The 19,251-nt window shown below is 42.6% G+C and overlaps 1 protein-coding gene across 1 annotated transcript in view; it reads left to right on the top strand.

Moving 5' to 3' along the window:
- DPP6 (dipeptidyl peptidase like 6) overlaps nt 1-19,251 on the top strand; it is a 324,662-nt gene that overhangs the window by 269,060 nt on the left and 36,351 nt on the right. The window contains exons 9-12 of the mRNA XM_088150386.1: nt 5,447-5,601; nt 6,195-6,292; nt 12,841-12,964; nt 14,340-14,378. Of these exons, the coding sequence (XP_088006512.1) occupies nt 5,447-5,601; nt 6,195-6,292; nt 12,841-12,964; nt 14,340-14,378 (416 nt within the window). The remainder of the gene's footprint in view (nt 1-5,446; nt 5,602-6,194; nt 6,293-12,840; nt 12,965-14,339; nt 14,379-19,251) is intronic.

Below are 19,251 nucleotides of genomic sequence, written 5' to 3' on the forward strand. Positions count from 1 at the left end.
ATCTCGTGTCACGGTTCTTCTATTTCTAACTGTAAGACGAAGCAGTAGCTACCAAAAAAAAAAAAAAAATCCCAAACCCAGCCAAGTTATCTTAGCTCCAGATATCTGCATGGACTCCTAAAACTTTGAGTGTGATGCCCCAAGGGATCTTCTGAAATTGTTTCCAAATTATAGATGTAGATAAACATGATGGAAAGATAATAATTACTAGTGTTTGACTGGAAAATCATCTTATTGTGGAGTCTTCGGGTTCTCTGAACTTGGTTGTTTTCTTGCAGATGTTTCATTACCCATCTAGGTAACATCTTCAGTGCCTCCACAGTTCAACCCTGAGAATGTATCCTCTTCTATTAGTCATCTTATTATCTGGATTTGATTTTTAAAAATATTTTAGTTTATTGGGGGGAGGTCCCTTCAAGTCAGTCTTGACTCCTGGTGACTGCCTGGACTAGTCCCTGCAGTTTTCTTCACAAGATTTTGGAAATGGTTTGCCATTGCCTCCTTCCTAGGGCGGAGAGAGTGGGACTGACCCAAGGCCACCCAACTGGCTTTTGGCTAAGGTGGAGCTAGAACTCACAGTCTCCTGGTTTCTACCCTGATATCTTAACCAAACTGGCTCTCAAATTTAATTTTAATTAAAAGTAAATTAAATCAAAATGCAAATTAAACTCTTCTGGAAGTAACTTTTGGAGCTCCTGCAAATAGGCAAACCTTTAGCTGGCTGCAACAGGTAGAAGTGGCTTCCAAAGCTGAGTTCACTGATTTTGCACATGCTTTGCCAAAGCTCCATGTCCAATGCTTGGAATTTCTAGTTTCTTACTTTCTGTTTAAGCTCACCTAGCAGTGTGCTAGCAATCGCACTGCAGAATGAAAAGGTGCTTTTAGGGCTAAGTGCCTTTTAGGTAGAAAGACGATGATGATGATGATGATGATGATGATGATGATGATGATGATGATGATGATGATACATGCAGGTGGGTCCAGGTGATGGTGAATTCATCCTTGAGGATGGGAGCGTCCCAGCTGCCTTTAAAGAGGTGCTGGTGCATCCCCTCCTCAAGAAGCCGTCACTGGATCCCACAGTATTAAACAATTTTTGTCCAGTCTCCCACCACCCCTTTTTAGGGAAGGTGGTTGAGAAGATGGTGACATTGCAGGTCCAGAGGATCCTGGAGGAAACGGATTATCTGGACCCTTTTCAGTCAGGTTTCAGGCCTGGATTTGGGACAGAAACAGCATTGGTCGCACTCATGGATGATCTCTGGTGGGAGCGGGATGGGGGTAGTGCATCCATTCTTGCTCTTCTTGATCTCTCAGTGGCTTTCGATACCAGCAACCATGGTATCCCTTTGGGTCAACTTGGAAGTTGGGAGTGGGCCGCACAGTTTTGTGCTGGTTCTCTTCCTTCCTCCAAGGTCGATCCTAATCATTGTTGATTGGGAGTGAGAGGTCCAGCCCACGGCCCCTCCATTGTGGGGTGCTGCAGGGTTCGGTATCCTCTCCGCACCTTTTTAACATCTACATGAAACTACTGGGCGAGATCATCCACCACCATGGGATGAGGCATCATCAATATGCAGATGATACTCAGTTAAACATCTCCATCCTGGGTGACTTGAGTGATGCTGTGCCCACCCTTTTGCGGTGCCTGAAGGCTGTGGAGGTCTGGATGGGGTGCAACAGGCTTCAACCAACCCTGGTAAGACAGAGTGGCTGTGGATTGGAGGCCTCTCTGTATCCAAGAATTTACCATCTTTGGTTTTGAATGGGGTTGCACCGCCCCAGACAGACCCAGTGCATAATCTGGGGGTCCTCCTGGACTCACGACTCCTGATCGAGGAGCAAGTAGCAGTTGTGGCCAGGAGAGTCTTTGCCCATGTGGTGGTGTGTCACTTACGCCTTGATTATCTCTTGGTTAGATTATTTCAATGTGCTCTGCATAAGGTTACCCTTGGAGAGTATCCAGAAGCTATAGCTGGTTCCCGCACAGACAATCTTGGGGGCCCCAAGGATGGTACATATAACACCTTTACTGGGGGAGCTGCACTGGGTGCCAGTTTGCTTCTGGGTCCAGTTCAAGGTGTTGATTATCACCTTTAAAGCCCTCCATGGCATGGGTCCACCCTACCTGAGGGACCATCTCACCCCCATTACATTGACCCGTCCCACCTGGTCAGGCAGAAAAGGCATGTTGCGGACCCCGTCGGTGAGAGAATGCCGGCTGGCAGGGCCCAGGAAGAGAGCCTTCTCTGCCGTTGCCCCCGCCCTTTGGAATACAGTGGTACCTCGGGATACGAACGCCTCTACTAACGAACATTTCGGGTTACGACCAGCTTCGGCAGGAAAGTTTTACCTCGGGTTATGAACTTGCCTCTACTTACGAACCGGATCCGCGGCCATTTTCCCTGCTGTCACACAGTCGCGGCTTCCTGTGGGCGAGGTCGCGGTAGCAAGGAGATGTTCGGTGAGGCTCGTGGTGTGTTTTGCGGTGTTTTGTGAAGGTTTTTGGTGTGCGTGTTAGCATGGCTCCAAAGAAAATGCAGAGCAGGCTTGGCGGGAGTCAGGCTCTGAAGAGGAAATTGCCTTGGGTTGCGACCAAATTCGGGCGGAGGGTGGAACGGATTAACCGGATTTACATTGAACCCTATGGGGAAATTCGCCTTGGGTTGCGACCAAATTCGGAGGGCAGAACGGATTAACCAGATTTACATTGAACCCTATGGGAAACTTTACCTCGACTTGAGACCAACTCGAGTTGCAACCAGAGTCACGGAACGGATTAAGTTCGTATCCCGAGGTACCACTGTATTCTCCCCCAGAGGTGCGACGGGCCCCTACCCTCCCAGCTTTATGGAAAGGACTAAAGACCTGGCTCTGCCAGCTTGTGTGGGACGATAAGAGCTCTAATCAATCCTGGGGGTGGCTGGCGCCCTGATGACGCTCCCTGAGCTACTCACCAATTCCATCCATCCTTGGGATTTATTATTTATTTAAGACTGCTTTTATATTGTATTTTAATTGATTTTATCTTCTCTGTAAACTGCCCAGAGTCACTTTTTAACAAGATGGGCGGTGACAAATTTGATATATAAATAAATAATATAAATACATAAATAAGATGATGATGATGGGGTCTATCAAAAGAACAATATATTATGACAAATTTTCAGGCACAATTCTATTAAATAACATTTCTCTTTAACGTATGGAATTTTCTTATAAAGCCCCACACCATTCAGGCACTGGAAGAGGAAACATAATGAGAAGAAGATTGCTCCTCAAGATCTATTTTCAGCAACCAAGAGAGAGTTCCATGTAAATTTCTGCAACAAGGGACTTTTTCTCTTGGTGAAAGCAGAATTCCCCTGAATCTGAAGGCACTGCAAAACTAATGAAAAATTAAAAGCATAAGAATAAGTCAGTGTGCCTTGAGTTATAGTATCATTTAATTAAATTAAAACCTTGCATTTCCTGGATATTCAGACATGTACAAGTAGTAATCTTAATATATATGAGACTGGGGTTATTGCACCCTTCTCCCCCCCCCCTTTTTTTTTAAATCAATGTTGAGTCTTAAAGCACGTAGAGGGTTTTTTTTTCGTCTTTGCACGCTTGTTTAGATTTGACAACTTTATTTGAGTGGGTTTCAGCACCCTGGAGAAGACTCTGCATTATAGTAAAATAAATACAGAGCTTTAATGAAACATCATGTTCTCCTATTATATAAGGAAGCTAATGAATTGAAATATTTACCTTCATCCAGAAAAACAGGATGGATCGATATGATTAAACACAGCTTGACACATTAAATTAAGAGCACTGCTTCTTACTTCCTCGATCTCCTTCAGCTTAATACTTCACAGAGAGATAAGGAGAGAGAGAGAGACAGAGAGACTTTAGAAGAAACTTTGCTTTTATCTGTTCTTAGGTAGATTTGTCTGTTCTTTTTGGCAAGGTTGGTCTGTATAATGAAATGCATCCAGTCTTCATGAATCTATCCTGGCTGTCTCATAAGGCCATATAGCAATCCAGAGCAAAGGTGCCTTTGTAAAACTCAGAGCATCCTGTATATTTTAGGTATTATCTCCTTCTTAGACATAATGAATGGAAGAGGTACCCACTGGAAACCTATTATTGCATGACATCTGGATGGAATTTGGCCAAAAGTGTAGACTGTTTAATACCCCCCAAACCTGAGAGGCAGGGGAAGAAATCATGGTTGGAGGGAACTGATGAGGTTCTCAAAAAGAAAGAGATGAGATGTTTAAACAGCCAACGGCAAGATACGAAGTTGTTTATGGACATCTTGGAAGCTAGGATGATTTGCAAAGACCAAAAGGTGTAGAAAAATATACTGTAGTGAATGTTAATTAGAGTTCCTTTTTCTTGTGTCTTTAATTATCTTCAGTGACTATATTCCCCTCTTTTTCTGTGTTTTACAAATAAAAGGGAATATCATGATCGAAGTCAGATGTAACTAAGATTCTTGGGATAGAGTATGCTGTGTACTCAACACATTACTTGCTGTGTTTCAGTAGAGTTCGTAGAGAACCCGCGCATGTTGGTTCCCACGTGGCCAGGAACTTTAAGGCAGCTGATACTCAAAAATCCAGAGATTGCACATCAGAAAGGCATAGCCTGAGACCCAGGGCTATGTGCAACTCACAACATTCTGCCTAAATTGCTACCAAACCAAGTATAATTTTAATGGATTCAAAGGAGAAAATTAAATGTATGACCAGAGAGTACTCATGGCATTTACATTTAATTTTAATTTAAATATAAATGAAAGCAAAGCAAATTTAGTTTTAATCTGCCTTGTCCATTCATTTTTGGAGTATGGTCCCTGGGATGGGGCTTAGCCAAATGTAGTCCTCCGCTTAGGAGAATTTCACACACACCATCATGCACAGTTCAACCCAAAAAAGTTAGCTTATAAAAGCATGTGCCAGAGTAATATTTTAGAAAGTTATGAGAAAGTCTGCAGCATCTACAGCTAATCATGCTGAGCACTTATATTGCTATACTGTACGTTTTATGATTGCATATTACCTAAAGTAAAAGAAGGATCTTAACACCTTAATAATACTCCAATTAACAATTTGGTATTAAGTGGGGGCTTTCCCCAGTTTAAGGCTGCAGGGTAAGCCCTTCCAAACTTGAGCAGGATATATGAATCATGGGATCAACAGTTATACGGTAGTTCCTTTCTTCCCTTGATGAGGTATTCTTTTACATAACATAAAAGAAAATTCATCAAGGTTGGAAGCTGTTCATGAAGGCTGCTATCAATAAAATAGGTTTGGAGATTTTTGCTAATTACTTTTTCCCTCCCAGTGATATGCTGCCCGTTGTGTAGGATTCTCCTCTGATCCATCCTTACATTTCCTTGTTAACTAACAGTTTAGATATTACCATATTCTTTTCCACTCTCTTGTTTCTCTAGAGGAGATCCTGAAGACCCATATTGCCCACTGGTGGTCCCCTGATGGCACAAGATTAGCATATGCAACTATTAACGACTCCAGAGTCCCATTAATGGAGATACCCATGTTCACTGGAAGCCTTTACCCTAAAGTGGAAACCTATCACTACCCTAAGGTAGGATGGATTTGACTGTTCATCTAACACTCAAGATTTGGTTACTTTTACTTAGGAAATATAATTCAGAGTTAACTGAGTGCAATTAGAAAAGCAAATTTATTTCTGAATGGATACTTTAACTGCAGCCTTAAGCACTTCAGGGTCATATTATAGAATCACAATTTCTTATACGGGTAGTCCTCATTTAGCTACCACAATTGGGACCAGCAACTCAGTCGTTAAGCGACGTGGTTGCTAAGTGAAACCAGGACTGTGCTTCTGATCTTACTTTAGGTTTCCATTGCTTTACAGACCTGCAAAGGTTGTGAATGTAAGGATTGGTCGCCAAGTTATTTTATCATCACTGTCATACCTGCAAACAGTCACTAAATGGGGCAGTTGTTAAATGAGGACTACCTGTACTTAGATTGCTTTCCCAGGAAAGCTCTTGTCAGAGGCTTCAGGCTGACCAGAGGGTCAGTGGGGTTGGGATGGGAAATAGGGCATTTTATGTGGAGTTGTGGCTTATGGACTATTCCCACTCTCAACACAAATCACTCAATGGCGACTCTCTATCCTTATTGTCATGCTGTCTTCCTCTTACCTTCTAGGTTGGGACAGAAAATCCAAGCATTTCCTTACATGCAGTTGTTTTGAATGGGCCTCCTCATGTTTTAGAGATGACTCCTCCTGATGATCCACGAATGAGGTTTGTATGGTATTACCTTAAAGGAAGGATGAGAGTGTGAGATGGACTCTGGTATATAATTCAGTCACCCTTTATCCTTCCATTTTCTAATTCTATTCTTTCTTCACTTCTCTATCCCTCTTTTGGGAGCTGGTGGCATCTTGGATCTCAGAGAGGCTTGTCTAATTGGCCTGGCACAGATTTATGTCTGCTGGGGACAGGATTTGAAATAATAGTAATGATAGCATCAGAATGAAGGCTCACCTCTATGAAACCCATCTCATTCCTCTAATGAAAATTCTTAAGGACATTCTAATAAACTTTCAAACCTCAGTTGAATGCCTATCAAGGCAGTGGAATCCATTGGAGTATTTTGAATGAAATCCAATCGATCTTACTTCAGTACCTCTCAGTCCATTCAGTATATTTACCTTCCAATTAGTTGGGATGTGGACAACAATATGTTGATTTGCAAACTAGTCTCTAGATCATATATCTTAGATTGGATAGAGCTGAGTAAGTATGCTGGAGATAAAACTCACCTTTACAGGTGTTCTTGTAGCATATTGCCAAAATCTGTCCAATTTGGGCTGGGATGTCTCCATTAGTAAAAATGCTGCAACTAGCATAGGTATGATTAAGGTTGGTAACCTACTAAGGCCATCAGAGGTCAATATCTGGTGATGACCATGGCATATGGAAGACTGTGACATCCAATGAAAAAGGAATAAACAGTAAAGTCCATGTTGAAGGCTTTCACGGCCGGAATACGATGGCTGGTGTGGGTCTTCCGGGCTGTGTGGCCGTGTTCTGGAAGTTTTGTTTCCTAACGTTTCGCCAGCACCTGTGACCGGCATCTTCAGAGTGCAGGAGCACAGACAGGAGCAGTTCTCTCAGAGAACTGCTCCTGTCTATGCTCCTGCTCTCTGAAGATGCCGGTCACAGGTGCTGGCGAAACGTTAGGAAACAAAACTTCCAGAACACGGCCACACAGCCCGGAAGACCCACACCAGCCATAGTAAAGTCCATGACTTATCAAATGAAATGAAAGAAAGAAAAATTTATATGGTGTGTGTCAATGAAACTTAAGAGAAAGAAGAAGGGTATCATCTGAATGAAGGTGGTCTGATCTTGTGGAGTGGAGCTGATGAATATGTGCAGAGAAGTAAAGGTGTAAGTTAAGTTATGAATGAAAAGGGCTAAAATGTGTATCAGCAAGTATGAATTGATGTCATCTAGGTTACTCCAGACATGTATGAAAGTAGAAATCCTTAGCTTTGTGATCATTGCCAGTTAATCTCTAGTGAGTAGTGATAATGAACCAGAGATTCATTTGGGGGTGGGGAGAGAGAAATCCTGCAATGTTCTGTATGAATGAATGTGGAAGAATTAGAACCCCTGGATGCAGAAACTGTCAGATTCATTCATCCCGCATCATGATTTTGTTACACACACTGCCTCGTTTCAGATTGACATAGGGCAATTCCACACTGCAGCCTAAGTTGCTTGTTTCAGTACTTCTTCTGGCTGTTCCTGAAGCTGCTTTTTTTTAAAAAAAAAATCCAGTGTGGATTGCAGTGGGTTGGCAACAAAGCCAGGTTGGTGCTCTTGTCTACAGCCACTGTAAAACCTGATTGATCATTCTGCTGCTTCTTGCTTTCCCCATCTGTACACAGAAGGCAAGTGTTTTTGGATGGCTGTGATGTGGGTGGGTCTCCCTGTGCCCACTTGTTCATTTTAGGGCCCATTCCCTCCTCATTAGTCCTTGTGCCTTTCCTTGGCTTTCTCAGAGTTTTGCACACAATCAAGCAGAAAACAATACCCTATTCAAGGAACTACCAAGGAGAAAACCTTACTCCTACCAAAACTGGCAGGGCAAGATACTGTATATAAACAGGGAGTAAACCCCACACTCTCTCACACTGGTGATGTTACCTAGTTGGGTAATGAAATGTCTGCAAGCCAACAACTGAGCTCAGAGAGCACCAAGGACTCCACAGTTTGCACACATGGATGCCTTCACACCACCTTCCCACCTTCTTTCCTTTGACACTATCTCAGACATTTTCTTTTTTCTGTTGTTCCCTTAGTGTATCATCCTGGCTCTGGTGCTACAATAATCAGACAAAAGGGGGACATCTTAGTCTTTCATTCCTACATTCCACAGTAGGAATTCCATAGAAAATTTTTAGCAAACGAGAACTGATAATTCGCTTCACCGAAGCAAACTACAGTAGCATTCACTGAAACTTTATAGATTTTGTATGTATTGCATTGCAACTTTATAGAATTAGTATGCATTGCAACTGACATATTGGGGTGGAGGGAAGGAATAGGAATATTGGCAGTACTGTGAGTAGAGAGAGGCAAAGCAAAGGAGCATGCTTCACTTAGCCTGGGCAAAAACCAAATGGGTGCCCGCTGGGAGCTGTAAGGGTTGAATGGAGCAATGAGCTTTTAGAAGCAGTGAAGAATACAGGGCAAGGAAAGTTCATTGACTTAATGGGTCATTGCTGGAGCAACTGCAGGATAATTTGAAAAGGCAGCTCCTGATCAACAGAGAGTAGAGCAACCTGGAATGAAATGGTTGCACAAGGTAGCAACCAGCCACTGAAGGGGAGGAATGTGCCAGGTGCTGTAGCCAGTGTCTGTCACTATATCAGAAGGAAGCCTGCAGCCCATCCACATGGAAGGGCTTAAGACCATTCTGGATGGAAAACAGGAAAGTGCATTTGTGATGGGCTGGGAGTGGGTGGAAAACAAAGTCATCCATTGGGCAGTGTTGGGCTTCAGGGTTTAGTGACCGTGGTCTAGACAACAGATTTCCTGACATTTCGTTGGCAACTGTGGCTGTCATCTTCAGAGGCAAGGTGGTCTGCTACACAAGAAATCTGTTGTCTAGACCATGGTCACTAAACCCTGAAGCCCAACATTGCCCAACAGATACTGGCCATGAAAGCCTCCACCAACATAAAGTCATCCATTCCTGCACCAAGAGGTAGCTGGTGGCCCCTACTGAGAATGGGGCAAGCAGGAAGTGTAGATCTGCCCTTAGTTCCTCACTGTACCCCAAGGTTTCCGTCTAATCACATGGGGAGGAAACAATACAAAGGGGTTCCTTCGTCACGTAAGAATCTTAGTTTTCACCTCTCTCACTGCTATTTACCACAAACATAGACCTCAAGCACCACTGAAAATTCTCCGTATTCCAATTGCCTTGGATCATTGGAAGAAAGGGTCAGGTGGGAAAAAGATCTGACAATGATTTGTCTTGGCTTGTATGAATTGTTTCATTCTACCCGCCTGCTGTTCAGAATATCCTATTGGTGAATTTGGGGTAAGAGAGACGATTTAAGCTGTCCAACCTGCACTTTGGGATTACATTTTTCTTCCCTCTCTCAGTTCCTTTGGCAAATGTCCTTAAATTTACTCAGTATACCCTGTCCTCCCATTCTGCAGCTGAAATTCTTGTGCTAAACATTGCTGACAGCTGCAGAATTAATCTCTGGTTTATTATTTTTCATCTTCCTTTCTCGATCCCCGACTCTTTGGTATGCAAAGCCAAACCCTTCCAAACGCAGGCGTTTTCTCCAGCGATGCAGCACATTCATCGCCATGAGAGCAACAGCTCCTTATGCATATTTTATGGCAAACAAATGAACTCATAAAAATTGTATGGACTGTACACAGTGTGAAAAGCTATTGTATGATAATTTAAAGATGGCTTTGACCTGCGGATTCCGCTTGAATATGATCAGGCAGCATGGTCTGTCGAACTCGCCATTTGGCAGGGCTCTTTCTTTATCCCAAGCCCCCTTCCCAGTTCTAAAGAGAAAAGCTGCACAAATTGTGCCTCAGATATTACAGTAAAGAAAAGTCTAACACCAAACAAAGCTCTTACACTCTGCCCTAAACTTGGATCTTCTTTGTGAGATGGAATATGTGAGATGTACAAAGGCAAAAAATGTCATTATTTAAGAAGGCATTGTCTTATTACAATGGGGAAAGATGAGGGTCTGCTCCGCTTGCTGCTTAGATGTTCACAGCTAACAGACTTCAAGGTTCTGGTTCTCTCCCTTTTTAAAAAAAAATCTTTACTTTTAACCAGACCTGGATTTTAAATAGAGGACTATCTTTTTATAACCAAGAGTCATGATCATCCTTTTAGCTACTAAAGGAACTTGTAATAGACATTAGTCTCTTGTGATTTTCTGTAGCCTATTAAGGCTTTTTGTTGGTCTCTGGGTGCTTCTCTATTTTGGCTAGAGGTGATTAGATGTGCTCAAGGTAGTTGGAGGTGACTCATTGTAGACTAAAATATATTGAGAGTCACCAGGATGGTTCAGGTGTTGGAATAGGCCTTGGGAGATCCAGGATCGAGTCTACTCGATTTAATATCATTGGGTGATTTAGAGCTGGTCATTCTTTCTCAGCCCGATCTGCTTGTTACAGAGGAAAATCAGAGTGGTGTGATTGATGTGTGTTGACTTGGGCTGCTAGAGAAAAGGCAGCATAGAAATCTAACCAATCATAATAAATATGTCCTATCACTAAAATTTCCAGCATTACCATTTACTAGATGTGGAAGACATCCCAGGAACTAGAAGAACTGAGCCTATCATCAAAACTTGATACATGTAATTTTTTATTTTTATATACAGACGGACAGACAGACAGACATAAAATTTCCTGTTTATCCTGTCTCTGCTTCCTTTCTTTTTCTCCATTATTTTCCCCTGTACCAAATTTTAGATCATTAGCGTGCTGAGACAGCAGCCTTTTGCTGTTGCCTGTTCTAGGGTTTGTTTCTGGGGTTAAAAAGCAGACAAGTCACAATCCACATTGATATCTATTTCTTCAGCAACACTTTTGAGAAAAATCTGCTTTCTTGCTTCTCTCTTCCCCCATTCATAACACCTGTTTTTAACACTTGATTCATATTGGTGCCTAATGTAATCTCAGCCATTTGGGCCAGAACTGCACAATTCCAGAGTTTTGCACAAAGCTGATCTGAATTAACAATAGCATCACCAACCTAGAAGCATAAACTGTGTGTTTACAGGTGACATGTGATTTGTTACTTCACAATTTACAGTGATAGGGGAGATAATAAAGATGTTGTTTGCCTGTTCCCCTGATTGCTGAATTATTTATTTAACATTTAACATGACAGGCATCTCCCTTTTGCAGAACAAAAGGAAGGTGGGATGAGGAGGGAAAAGGCCAACGCGAGGAGTGACTATTACAAAATGTTGCATGATAAAAGGATCATAGGAACCCTGTTAGGGGCAGCTGTAAGCAGGGAAAAGCTAGAATGGTACCTGATTCCAGCCAGACCAAGAAGATAGGCTCACCTTTTGATCTGTTGCTGGCCACTATAAGCTTTGTGGAGTTCTTGGCGCTCTCTGAGCTCGGCTGTTTGCTTGCAGACATTTCATGACCCAGCTAGGTAACATCATCAATGTGAATCTGTAGACTCTGCATGCATGCACAGAGAAAACACTGTAGGCCTCCTCTGTGCATGCATATTTGAGAGCAGTCGTGCCTGGATTTGTCTGTTTCCAATTCAATTCTTAGAGGGTGTTTTCAGTTGCATTGATCCCCAATCATCACCACGTGACCAGTTTCATCCTAATGGGATTCATCAGACGTGGGTGGCCAGGGGGTCAAACTATGGGGTTCAAACCCTCTACTACGAACTGAATTCACAAACCTTTGCACTTTAGATGACTGGATCAAGTACATTAGCCTCAGGAGCTATCCTGCTGCTCATTGGTTGCAGGAAGGAATGGAGACAGGTTATCAGAAGGGCATATACAGTCTACTTTCCCTTAAGCTGTGAGATGTTTATTTTCATTCATTCATTCACTCATTCATGCATTCAATTTGTACACTACCCAACTCCCAGAGATTCTGTTACATGATGTCATGTTCCTGTGTTCAGGGTGTGTGTGTGCATGTGTGTGAAAATCATGGAAAAACCCATACACTAGGGCATGGCATCCTGGAATATCTGTATCTCTGCCCGACAGTGTAAAGGAAGGTGGACTGTATATATCTTTCTGGTGGATTTTCAGAGGGACAGCTTGTTAGAATTTTGATAACCCCTCCCATCCCAAGAGTGTAATGGCTCCTTAAAAATGAACCAATGTATTATCTCATCAATGTTTGTGGAAATGGCAGATCACTTCCACATGGTTCTTCCAGAAATACATGGAATTAGCCAAGTAAGGTAAGAGAACTCAATTCAAAGCACAAGTATCTGCCAGGTGGGGCAAAAGTCCTCAAATGTGCATTGTGTTGATGGAAGCTCCACCCCTTGCGTACAACATTATAACACAAATATCAATGAACAGGGCTTGCATCACAACCTCATGAAACGCACGTCACTCATTCGCCTTGATGGTTAGGAATGGACCCCCATGATTCACGACCATCGGTATCATGGTCTTTACGAGTCATTCTTTGTGGGAACAGAATCAGTGCATCGTCGTATCTCTTTGTTTGGCTTTATTAAGTGCCCAAGTGTGTAGAATGTAAGTTTTTAAATGCCTTTGTTTGTTTTTCAGGGAGTACTACATAACCATGGTGAAGTGGGCAACCAGCACCAAAATTGCAGTCAACTGGCTAAACAGGGCACAGAATGTTTCTATCCTGACTCTCTGCGATGCAACCACAGGTGTCTGCACAAAGGTATATATTTGCATTTATTTGCAGTGGACAAAGGCTGCTTTTTAACTTCAAATCCCAAAACAACTTGCAGCATACCATCAAATAAATAAAAAACAAGGAGGAAAGCTCTCTGAATGCTAGTATCTAAACAATCTCTCTTTCCGTGGTATTAGTAGTTGGTTTTCACTTTTGAAGTCTGAAAATGGAATCTCACAGAAAAGGTCATTTACACTGAAAACAAGAAGAAAAAATCCAATCTTGACGGGTATCCCATCCATAGAGATTTTTCCCCCCACCTTTAAGGTGCACCGTGCAATTTTGCAGCTGCCTTTCATTCAGGGAGATCACCGCGCATGAGAATATTATTTTAAAGGACGTTGCAGGTTTTTCTGTTAGATTCCATTTGTGTTCTGCTCCTACGTGAGATGCAGGAACTAGACATCCTGGGAAAGATTGTGCCCCTTTCAATTCGTCGCCAGCAAGATAAGCTTATCTTTGTGTTAACATGTCTTTTCCAGTGTTGGGATTAAGTAATATCATTTATATTATTGGATATATTTTACATGGCAGAAGATTGGGACGTGCATCTTCCCACCCCTGCCCTTGCAGTTACAGAACATAGGAATCAAGTCCTCCATGCAAACTTCCATTCTTATAGAGGCCCTATTAACCTTATTGACCTATTGTTAAGGTCCTTCAAATCAACCCTGACTCCTGGCGGCTACATGGACAAATTCCATGCAGTTTTCTTGGCAAGATTCTTCAGAAGTCGTTTGCCAGTGTCTTCTTCCTAGGGCTGAGATTGAGGGACTGGCCCAAGGTCGCCCAGCTGACTTTCAGCTCCTACTCCACTGCCTTTAACTACTGCACCAAATTAGCTCTTAGTTTGAAATAGGATTGGGACAAATTTCAGATTGGAGAAAAATTGGATCTGGAGCTGTTGGTACAGCTTCTACTCCAAAGTTTTTCAACCTTGGCAACTTTAAGATGTGTGGACTTCCACTTGGCTGGCTGGGGAATTCTGGGAGTGGAAGTCCACACATCTTAAAGTTGCCAAGGTTGGGAAACACTGTTCTACTCCATAAGATGCCTGTCTATCAGTCTGTCTGTCTCTCTAGTAGCATCCTGTTCCTCCAACGAGGAGACACCCTGAATTTTGCATCTTTCCATAGATAACTGCTGTCCTGTAAATGCATTCACTTGTTTAACTAAGAGCCAAAACCAAGAACAGCATGTGTATCTTTCATGTTTCCTTCCCTTAAAGCATGCTCAGATGGTTCATCTCTTCTTGCTCATCCGCTGTTGGAACTGAGTCAAATTGCTTTCTGCTCTGATGAGCAAAATATAATAAATGTGAAGTACAGTGTAATACTTTAATTATGTTTCTTCATTTCAGAAACACGAGGATGAGAGCACAGCCTGGCTGCATCGACAGGTAATAGCAATGTTGTTTTGTCTTTTTAATGGGATCAGCGTTCTTTTTCTTCAAGAAAGAAAAAGTATTTTGTCTATCGCTAAAAGGATTATATTTATACAGAGGCAAGAAGTAAGAGAGACAAACTAACAATTGGTTGCAGATTAATTGTGATTTGAGAGCATTTCTATTTTATTAACTTTATTTCATTTTGTAAACAGGACTGCAAATGATTGAAAACAGGCAAAGAGCTTTCAGACATAAAGCAAACTAGTTTCACAGCAAGCGCTATTCTAAATACAGTGGTACCTCGGGATATGAACTTAATCCGTTCCGTGACTCTGGGCGTATCCCGAGTTGGTCGTAACCCGGCGCAAATTTCCCCATAGGGTTCAGTGTAAATCCGGTTAATCCGTTCCACCTTCCGAATTTAGTCGCACCCCGAAGCAAATTTTCCCATAAGGTTCAATGTAATTACCGTTAATCCGTTCTGGCGTCCGCGGACCACGTGTCAGGGGTGGGAAAACGGCCAGGCGCCGCACGGCACGGCGGGAAAACAGCCAGGCGCTGTGTGGCGTGGCGGGAAAATGGCCGCAGACCACGTGTCAGGGCGGAAAAATGACCGTACCCCGAGGCGGAATTCGCACATCGAGGTAAATTTTTGCGGCCGGAGCTGGTCGTAACCCGAAAAGTTCATTAGTAGAGGCGTTCGTACCGCGAGGTACTACTGTACACAATTTGAAAATTGACCTAGGTCCTATCACAACTCAGCAGGTCAATGTTATGACTGGTTCTAATGCAGACTTTTCCCCTAGAAGTTGCTACATCCCTATTATTATCTAGGATTAGAGCTGGAATAAATTGCTCTGATGTACTGTAGTTTCCAGTTATATATTCAAGATACATAAAGTCTCTTTGGTAACATGTATTCCATAAATTCGTATCAAATATGAATACAATGGCCTCTAGCTTACAAAGGCTTACAAATCTCACACACACACACACACACTAGTGCCTTTGAGTGAGTTTTTGACTCCTGGTGACTCCCTGGACAAATCCCTGCAGTTTTTTTGGCAAGTGGTTTGCCACTGTCTCCTTCCTAGGGCTGAAAGAGAGTGACTGGCCCAAGGTCACCCAGCTGGCTTTGTGCCTAGGCAGAACTAGAACTCACAGTCTCTCAGTTTCTAGCCTGATGCCTTAACCACTACACCAAACTGGCTCTCCATGACACATGCAGGTAGTCCTCATTTAGTGACTTGTTTAGCGATTGAAGTTATGACGGTGCTGAATGAGGAGACTTATACCCAGTCCTCAAACCTGCAGTTGTCACAGCACACCTGTGACCATGTGATCGCAATTCACATGCTTGGCAACTGGTGTACAATTACAACAGTTGCAGTGTCCCACAGTCACATGATTGCCATTTGTGACCTTCACTGCCAGCTTCCAACAAGCAAAGTCAATGGGTAGGCCAGCAGGAAGTCACAAGTCATAGTCGTGCTTAACGACTGCATGTGATTTGCTTAATGATTGCAACCGGAACTGCCATTGTAAGCTGGTGCGGTCAAGTGATTTTTCACTTTACAGTCACATCACTTAGCAATGGAGTTGCTGGTCCCAATTATGGCCATTAATTGAGGACTACTGTATATAGAGAGAAATAAATGCTAGTCTTTAAGGTATACAGGAATCATGTCTATTTTTGTTGCAATTGACTAATGTTTCTATACCTCTGGAATTTATTACTGGTGTGGTTGACATCATTTCTCAGAATTTTTTGCAACAGCATCTCAACTGGTTCATCAGCTTTTTTTTTTTTAAATAGCATCCCAACAAAATGTTACTGGACTATCAGATTGTTCTAACAGAACCACCACTGCCCGAAGTTTACAGCTGTGCTATAGAGGTGTATGGAATGATGGATATGAAGGGAAGAAGCTGTAGACTGAATTGATTAATGCAGTTAATTAATTATTAGTGTCTGCAGACTAATTTCTCTAAAAGTTGAATGTATTACATGTGCATTTTTTCATCTTGCTACCATCTTTATGGCAATTACTTAAGATAGATGTGGGAGCTCAGAGTGGAAATGATTTTTAGCCATTATGGAGTTTAGGTACCACAGTTTATTGTATGGGTGTCTAGAGACAGGTTCGGTGTCGGGGAGCAAATAATAAAATGTATGTTGAAAGGGAAACTCCGCCACTTTTGTACTTCTATCATGAAGTTGCATGCAAATACATAAGGGGCAGAGCTTGTGTCATGTCACAATGCATATTTCATCATTTTGATGAAATCATGTCTTCCTACGGATGGTCCTGGTCTATCAGTTCTCCTCCAAAAGAAATGGATGGCAAGCTGTCCAAGTGGGCAAATTACTTACTCCAATCTAAACATTTATATGAAACATAAAATCATTATGCTACTCATGGTTTCAAGGTCAAAATGCACTGTTCACTCTCAGAGTTGTGATGGATACTTGCCAACAGGCCATAAAGCAATAAATACTCTCTAATTGTGGACAAACACATGGTACTGATGGTTGCTCAGTTTAAGGAGCCTAAAGGGGTAGATGGTGAGTTGTTCTGAAATACCTAGCTGAGATTAGCCATCTATGCTAAATGAGGCTGATTATAGTCTCAAACTTAATCTATTGTACTCCAAGCTCACTTGAAGTGTTTAAAAAAAAAGCTAATGCTTCATTAAGAGTCTCATTCACTGTAACGAGTCAGTTCCTGAAATAAGTCAGGCTGCTCCATTGTTCTGAACTGTTTTCAAAACTTGCATAGACTGACAAGCTTTCATACCAAAGATCTCCCTGAACAGGAGTGTTGGGGGGGGGGGAGTTGTCAAAAAAGTCAAGATGTGACCACAACCACATAATTGGTTACCTTGAAGAAGGTATGAAAACATCAGTTTAGCTAGAAAGACAGGAGAGGGTCAAGAAGAAACTCAAGGTTGCCCTGCCTTGATTCCCTTTGGTATAAAAGGGAGGGAGAGAGAAACTGTCAGGCGTTCAAGAGTCTATTATTATACCTTGTAACAATAAAGAAGAGTTCCAGTGGTTGTTTCCTGACCTGGCCTAATTCAAAGAACTGACATCCGTCCTGAAGACACCCCTGTCCCTGAATCAGTGTGTGGATGATTAAACAAGAGGCTGTGTGAGACATGGGATCAGCGGCCCAAACTACAGCTTATGCATTCACCTTTTTGGCACCTTGAATGCCAGAAAAGAATTATATGTCAGGATTTGGCAAAGAAGGTGGGGTAGCAACCTGAAGAGAAATAAACAGATTTGGTCCAGTTATTATAGCTTAGCAAGTAACCTTAGCTGAAACGAAGGCTGAAGCTATAAGCTCCTTTAATAGAGAGATGCCTTCTGGCTATTTCTCTGTAGATCTAGGTATGTGTGTCTGCAACTTTTGCCAGAGAAAAATATCTTTGAAGATCAAGGTGCTTCAGGTGCCCACACATCTCCTCAGGGGTCCTTCCCTTGATAAAGGGTCCTACAAAAATCAAACAGAAAACCAGATATATTTCATTAATGAGTAGCGAGAGTAGGATTGTCAGATATACTGCTGCATGATGATTCAGCTCAGTTTGTAGCTACCAAGGAACAGACGCAGAATCTGGAAAGAGACGGAAGAAGACTGGACTCTGCTGCACTTGACATGGACTCGTGGAAAGGAATTTGGAACATAATGTGCTAAGGACCTTCCTGTGGAGATAGGCAACATTTTGAGCTGGAGAACCACTTTTCTCTCTCTCTCTTTTTTTCCACGGAGGCCCACAAGGGATCTCAGGGTGGTGACCACACTAATGGAAGCAGGGAAGATACTTCAGACTCATATGGAGGGTTCTTAGAGTACTAAAATAGGTACAGTGGTACCTCGGTTCACGAATGCTTCTGTTCACGAACAATTCGGTTCGCGACCAGCACCATTCGCAAAATTTTGCTTCCGTTCGCGAACTCCGCATCGGGTGACAAACATGACCCGCGGCCATTTTCCCTGCTGTGACACGTGGTTGTGGCTTCCTGTAGGGAGGGGGACTCTCCCTCCAAACAATAACCGCCTCCCCACCCGCCTTCCTGTCCTCCACACCAGAAGTCGTCTCAAGCAAGGTTAGTGTTCTCTCTCTTCACACTGTACTGTATTCATACTGTATTCATACCGTAATGTACTGTACTTTGTGTCATATTTTTGTGGTTTAAAAAAAAAATATGGTTCAGAACGGATTAACCGTATTTACATTGAACCTTATGGGAAAATTTGATTCGGTTGGCGACCAAAATCGGTTGGCGACCACATTCGTAGGGGTCAGAACGGATTAACCGTATTTACATTGAACCTTATGGGAAAATTTGATTCGGTTTGCGACCAATTCGGTTTGCGACCAGAGTCGCGGAACGAATTAAGTTCGGGAACCGAGGTACCACTGTACTACTAAAGGCATAAAAAAGGTATTCTTATTGATGTCGCATCCCACCCCAAGACCAAAAATTCACTCTGCTCCTATTCAGCAGTGGTCTGTAGGTTTCACAAGCGCAATAGGGCAGTGGGATCCAAGGGGCACAAAACAAGGCCTGAAGGCTGCACGCCATCCACCGGCAACAGGTTGCTCACCCATGGTTTCATACCAACTCTTTCCAAATGGCATTTTCGTAGAAGAAGGTGTGGGCATGGGATTATATCTGGTGCTACCCCTTTGTTCCCCCCGAAAATAACGACTGCAGTTTTTCTTGTAAAGAAAAGCAGAAATAACGTTTACTCACATGAAGTGCTTTTCTTTCTTTTCAGAACAGCAGTTACAGTAGCAAGAAATAAATAAACAGCAAATTTAAACTATTAACTGGTTGATAAGACTAGGCCATACTTTAGGCCATACTGCGGTG

The sequence above is a fragment of the Python bivittatus genome, unplaced genomic scaffold (genome assembly GCF_059951505.1).
Source record: "Python bivittatus isolate LINGU-HERP-01145 unplaced genomic scaffold, Pbiv_v1 ctg000610_np1212, whole genome shotgun sequence".
Classification (NCBI taxonomy): Eukaryota; Metazoa; Chordata; class Lepidosauria; order Squamata; family Pythonidae; genus Python; species Python bivittatus.